General features: G+C 34.1%; 1 protein-coding gene across 1 annotated transcript; it reads left to right on the plus strand.

The window, feature by feature from the left end:
* Window positions 1–449: 449 nt before the first annotated feature.
* LOAG_11245 (ceramide kinase) lies at window positions 450–6,121 on the plus strand. Its single transcript, XM_020448318.1, has 13 exons — window positions 450–579; window positions 890–1,055; window positions 1,206–1,314; window positions 1,890–2,043; window positions 2,238–2,323; window positions 2,618–2,796; window positions 3,415–3,582; window positions 3,819–3,967; window positions 4,076–4,205; window positions 4,688–5,046; window positions 5,402–5,441; window positions 5,683–5,821; window positions 5,950–6,121. The coding sequence occupies exons 2-12, from the start codon at window positions 904–906 to the stop codon at window positions 5,810–5,812; spliced, it is 1,656 nt and encodes a 551-aa protein (XP_020301527.1). The 5' UTR covers window positions 450–579; window positions 890–903; the 3' UTR covers window positions 5,813–5,821; window positions 5,950–6,121.
* The last annotated feature ends 295 nt before the right edge of the window (window positions 6,122–6,416 follow it).

The raw sequence follows: 6,416 nt of genomic DNA on the forward strand, positions 1-6,416 counted from the left end.
GTGACCATACAGCTGCAGAGAAATCAAGCACTATCAAAATTACTAAATTGTTATTTGTACTTTGTCAGTGCAGAAAGGCTCAAATATAAGTGGCACTGAGTGCAGTAAACAAAAGGAGTCAACCGGAATCTGTCGGTTTACGAGAGAAGGACTTCCGCCTGAATAGCTAATAAGATTTGTTAGCCTGAGGATACGACTACCGAAATACGAGCGAGCTGTAGAAGGATCGGGAAGTCCTATCTCAGGCCACAGTAAGTTCAGCTCAGTTCAGTGATGACGAGAACCCACCTATGTAATGTATTCAATGGATCGATCGGAAAGAGCGCACCCCACATACTACTCGGACCACTCTTCCCTTCCGTCTTTTCCTCCCTGCTGTTCACTTCTCTTTGCTGTTGGTACCGTCCTCCTTCATCGCTGTCCTTTCTATTCTATTTTTGGACGTATAAATGACGAGGACATTGCTTAGGAAGTGTGGATGTAGGTGAAGCAGACCAAAGGACAGTCCAGGTTAAAGGTAAAGGGAAGAAAATTGAATATTAAAAGAGGGTCAGTCGCTTGAGGAATAGTGAAAGGAGGGTAAGTAACGCAGTCATTCCGTGTCTAGTTTTTGTATCCAAGCTTTTACTGATATAGCATTTCATTTCTCTGTTGAGTAGTCCATTTCTTGCTGTTGTCATGATCATTATTTTTGTTGACGTTCTTTGTTGTTATCATTATGATCAGGAGATGAAAAGGGTACCTTGCTTAGCAAAGAGAAACTGAAGAGATACTGTTTGAATTTATGGTAGCTCCTTTCAGCTTTTTATTTTTAACTTCAAGAATGATATTCAGTGAGTGGAACACTCATCCAGAATCCGAGAATACTTATGATATGTATTCACTTCAGATTTGATAATAACAATGTTGAAAAAAGATTGCTTGATGGATGGTAACGATGCGGCGAATGTGCCGGCTGCCACGGTAATGATTGCAGATATCCGTTCTACGGATGGGAAGTATCACCGCATGGTATTTGATCGCTCCAGGAAATTTATCAAGTTCACAATAACTGGGTGAGTTTAATGCGAATCTTATTTGAAGCATGCCTTTTGATTTATGTATTTAATTGCTTCGTGCTCATCCAGCAATTCAGCTCATGTTAGAAGGATACTGGGGGTGCAGAAAATCCAGAGCAAATTTCCACGAAATAAATCAATTTTAAGAGGTGCTGAAGAGAAACAGCAGAGTATGTCGAAAGACTTAAATGAATTAATTTGTGTACGGGGCACGCCAGTTACTATGAGACGAGGACTGCCGTTCGATTTAAATAAGGTAAGCTTTGCCTTCGTAGGATTGTTACTTTTCTGAAATGGTTCTGTATCATTGGTGGATTTCAGAATAATCAGTCCGTTTCACCTGGCATTTATAAGTAGGGTTTTTATTAGATATTTTTATAGCTTGTTTTGTATTTTGCACTCACACGTTCTCTCATAATTAGAATCAGTGTTATTAGTGTTATCTCATCATCAATTTCGACAGAATATTTCAATTAATCTTCATACTGATTCAACGCCATGTATACTATGACTGTCAGTATTGTGATTGTTTTACTGAGTATCTTGCTAATTTGGATAAGGAAAAATCACATATGCTTACTTACAAAGGATTTCAAAAAAGTTCAAGTTATCATGACCGGATTTCCTAGACAAAGAATGTTTGAATATCGGGCAGATCATTATCACATCTCTGATGATAATTATCAAGTTTATCTAAGCATATTAGACTTTTATCCCGTAATTTGTGTTCCTGAGCTTATTTGAAATGAACTATTTTTTCTTGGCGCTTGTATCAGCTGGAAATGCTCCTGAATTTGTTTAGCTGACAAATTCAACTTAAAATTATTGCAGAATGCGAAACAAGTTGATACTCCAAATCATTTATACTTTTATTTTGCTGAAAAGAGGAGAAAACGTCACTGGCGTATCCGTACAATTACTGCTTTATTTACCACCACTACTGATAAAAAGTTATGGTTGGATGTTTTGGAATCTTCTCTCCATGGTATGCAGTATGTGACGTTGAAACTATTATATGTCAATGTACATAATATTGGTTACTTTTATCGCACCTTGAAGATGATCAGACTGCGGATATTTAAAAAACCAATTGAATTAATAAAAAGCTCCAAATATGCGAAAAATTCTTGTTCATTTTTATTCTATAACCCAAGAATATATGTCCCTTTAGTGTTTTAGAACTGGAGCATAGGCCAAAAACATTGTTGATATTTGTAAACCCATTTGGTGGTAAAGGCAAGGCCAAGAAAATTTATTCGAGTCAGGTGAGACTTATTGGATTTTATCTCTTAAAAAAAAAAGGTTTTATAATTGCAGGGATTGTTGTCGTTCTTAAATTCATCTCTTTTTTTTGCGATTACTAAATTTTAGAAAGGCGAAACATTGCAAGACCTTTCAGTAGATAAGCGGCTTTTTGAAATCGCTTGATTTTGCTAACTAATTTCGTGGCTTTCTACAACTCTTTCGATTATGTTACTATTTTCTAAAACTTAATTGCTTAGTAGTGTAAGTTGAAGTCTCGAAATGTATTTATTGCAATGCGACAAAATGAACTTCAGGTAGCCAAAATTTTGGAAATGGCTGACATTCATTGCAATGTAGTAATGACACAGCGTGCAAATCATGCTTTTGATTATCTTAAACAGCTGGATTTTTCCCAGTGGGTACAGATTGATGGTGTTGTCTCGGTAGGTGGTGATGGTCTGTTCAATGAATGTTTGTCTGCTATCGTTTGCAGGTAATGTTTCACTTTCAAAAGGAAAAAAAAATCTAGACATATAAGGAGCTATGCAGTCCTATTTTATATGCCAAAATTCTGATCATTGTCTCTTTGATAGTGCAGTCACTCTCACTGGTAGCTAGAGCTACTAGCTAGTAATTAATTAGCCAGTGATTAATTGCAATAAGCGGACCCTCGATCTTCGCTGCAGCACGGTTAAGAAAATTTAAAAGATTCATGTTATGCTCGAGGAAACTTAGGATAGACGAAGTTTTGTTTAATTAAGTTTTAAGTAAATTAAGATTACTTTAGTTAAGTTTTCCCGTTTCACAATGTATGCTTAGTAGATATTCGTCCTTGTTTTGTAACAAACTCGCTGTGTTTTCATATTTATATAAGCTTTATGACTCACGCCTTTTTTATTTTTACTCACGCGAATTCTTTGTCTGTTTTTGTTTATTCATTTCTCTGATCATTATACGTTCCTTTCGTTGAACGTTTTACACATTTTTCAAATCTAAAAACAGTGCACTGCGAAGTTTACTTACTGTAGCATGAAATGAGGTTCCTCCAACTACTCACTTTTCATTGGACACCAGTTGTCTGCTGTACATTTGTTATTCTGAAAATTTCTAGGACACAGGAAGAAGCAGGAAAGGATATATCTGATGTTAACATTGATGTCCTGAAGACGCCACGAATGCGTTTTGGTATAATTGGTGCTGGTTCTGCAAATTCTATTGTTTCTTCCGTTCATGGCACTGATGATTGCCCAACTGCTGCTATACATATCGCACTCGGTAGGTTTTCGAAAGTTTCCTTCTGAAATGAAAATAAGAAAGTTGCTCTCTTTGGTTTTTATTACAAAAAGTTTGCTTTTTTCGCTAAACCTGGATCAGCATTGTCGCAAAACGAAATGAACATAAAAGCCAAGGCTTTGGCAAAAAATAGGAAAAGTGACTAGTGTTTATGCCATTGTTTATCTTTTACTTGAGACTTTTGCAGAATCGGATTTCCATTTGTTAATTTATGTTAGGTAGTAAATGTTCGGTAGACGTGTGCACGGTCCATAGGGGTGATGATCTCATGCGGATATCTGCAAATGCAGTTTCATATGGTTGGCTTGGTGATGTATTAGCCGATTCTGAGCGATATAGATGGATGGGACCTCTGAGATATCAATATTCCGGTATATTTTGCATTTGATGAGATTGAATTTCGTGTTTTTTATTTACTCATCTAGATATTTTTTAGTGCATTTGATAAATACTGCTTCACTTCAAGTAGCATATTTCAGCTTTACGAACAACAGTCCGTAATCCTGCTTATTTTGGTCGTGTATCGTTTAGCTTAATCCCGGAAGCTGCTGAAAAGAACGACTTAAGTATTTTGCCAAAATGCACTAATCCATGTTCCATCTGTGACAAGTGATTTTTAAATTGTAGAAAATTAATATAGATTTTCAAAAATAGATGGAAAGTCGAAAAAACATACGAACATTCGTCCTTGTATCTTAACTTGTATATATTCCCTTTCCTACTGAACTCCCTTTCTTTTGTTCCGTAAACCTTGTGTTCCTTTTCCATCTCATCGTTCAAGTAGGTGTAGCCGTAGTTACGCTATAGAATGTAAGATAAACTCATTTACTACTTTTATGTAGTTGGAAGAATATTTCGTCATATAAACTTGAAAACCAGAATTCATGTGTAAAATAATTTCGACTGTTTTTTTTGAAAAAATTCCAGACAACTCTTTATAACTCTTACTAGTTTCTTCTTTACGGTGATTGCTTTATCTATAAATATGGGTACGAAACTTAGCTTACAAAACCACATATTTTTTACCAGGCAATGACTTGATCTAATGATATGCTCCTTTTTCTTAGATCGCGACTTAACATTTTTTGTAGAAGTGTTGAAGCTGATAAGAACTATCCGTTTCATTTACAAACTGAATTTTCCCATATCATATGTTGCGTGGTGCCCTGTGTTAGTCCATTTACACCGTATGGGCTGGCCCCGTTTACTGGCATTGGTGATGGGAGCATGGATTTAGCTCTGATTCCACGAATTTCGCGATGTTCCAATTTGTCATTTATTCGAAAAGTTGCAATGAGCGGACCGAAAAGTGTTTTATCGATGGGCAATAAGCTAAATGTTTTCCGAGTTGCTCGGTGGGCATTCACCCCTGCTTCCTTGCTTGAACATATGAATACTAATGACTCCTCTGATGCAACTGATGCTCAGGGCTCGTGGAATTTGGATGGAGGTTGGTTCTTCAGTTTTCTGTAAATAAATAAGTGATTACACAATATATCATTACAGATCTTCATTAGATATTTTTTATCGCTTTGGATTTAAATCTAAGAGTTGTTCATGTTTGTTATTTTTTTAGAATCTTATGCACTACTAATTTTCAATGAGAATTTCTCCCTTTTATTACAACACCATACATTATACATTATATCGTTACATTAGCATATTTTTCTTAGCATATTTTCTCTACTGTATATTATTTGATAAAAAAATCGAGATCTGGACAGAATGAAATAGATACATTTAATGTCAAAGTCTCTTATTTTCTGATTCCACCCAATATTTGCTGAATTACTTTGATTTTTCAGAAATATTGCCACAACCGAAAGATGCTACATTTCAGTTTAGGTAAAATTTTTTTTCTAGAGAAATTCGTTCTTAAGGTCATCTCAAAAATGAATTCCCATTTTTATTTACCTTTTACATATATATATATATATATATACATATATTTATTTATTTATTTATTTATTTTTTATTTATTTTATTTGTTTATTTATTCATTTATTTGTTTATTCAACTGATTAATTTATTTATTTACCTACCACCATTTATTTGTCTTCATTTATCTTATTTATCTATCTGTCAGGTTGCACCCTCGGCTGATAAAATATTTTGGGCGTGAAGTTGATTTACATGCTCCTACAGAGCGAACTGGTTGCTGGTCGCGAGATTACCGAAAGCTGTCAAATATTGTTCGAATACAATTTATCCAGTAACCTTCTCTCGTAATCATTTCTTTTGATTTTTTGGTTTACTAAGAGACGTATGACGTATATGTGTTTCTGGGAGGTCATCCATATTTTTTTTTTAATTTTGTAAACTTCACTTTGTTCTACTATGAAAAATGGTACAGAAATCGAAATGTTATTTCATCTAAATGAAAGGAATTTTCGCACGAAATTCACAAGAACCGTGAGAAGAAAAGTGGAAAAATGGATAGAAAAAAGTACGAAATTAATTGTGAAGCCTATTTGATTATAATCGGACTGAAGACATGCCATCACGCATTACGATATCGATGGAGCTAGCAAGTTATGCTAATAGCACCATTGTTCGAATAATTTTATCAGTTGACTTAATATATATTGCTAACCTGTCTATTATGGAGAAAACTTAAGCTTCATATGTCATTATATGTTTTTCTTAGCCGATAAAATATCGAAACATTTTGTTAAAACTTTTCAAAGCTTTGTTGACATATATATATATATATATATATATATATATATATATATATATATATATATATATATATATATATATATATATATATATATATATATATATATATATATATATATATATATATATATATATATA

Source organism: Loa loa (assembly GCF_000183805.2).
Source record: "Loa loa unplaced genomic scaffold supercont3.254, whole genome shotgun sequence".
Taxonomy (NCBI): Eukaryota; Metazoa; Nematoda; class Chromadorea; order Rhabditida; family Onchocercidae; genus Loa; species Loa loa.

Coding starts and splice junctions, on each gene's coding strand:
- LOAG_11245 (XM_020448318.1), top strand. CDS start 904: ATGTTGAAAAAAGATTGCTTGATGGATGGTAACGATGCGGCGAATGTG. Junction 2,324..2,617: donor AGAAAATTTATTCGAGTCAG/GTGAGACTTATT, acceptor AATGAACTTCAG/GTAGCCAAAATTTTGGAAAT. Junction 2,797..3,414: donor TTGTCTGCTATCGTTTGCAG/GTAATGTTTCAC, acceptor GAAAATTTCTAG/GACACAGGAAGAAGCAGGAA.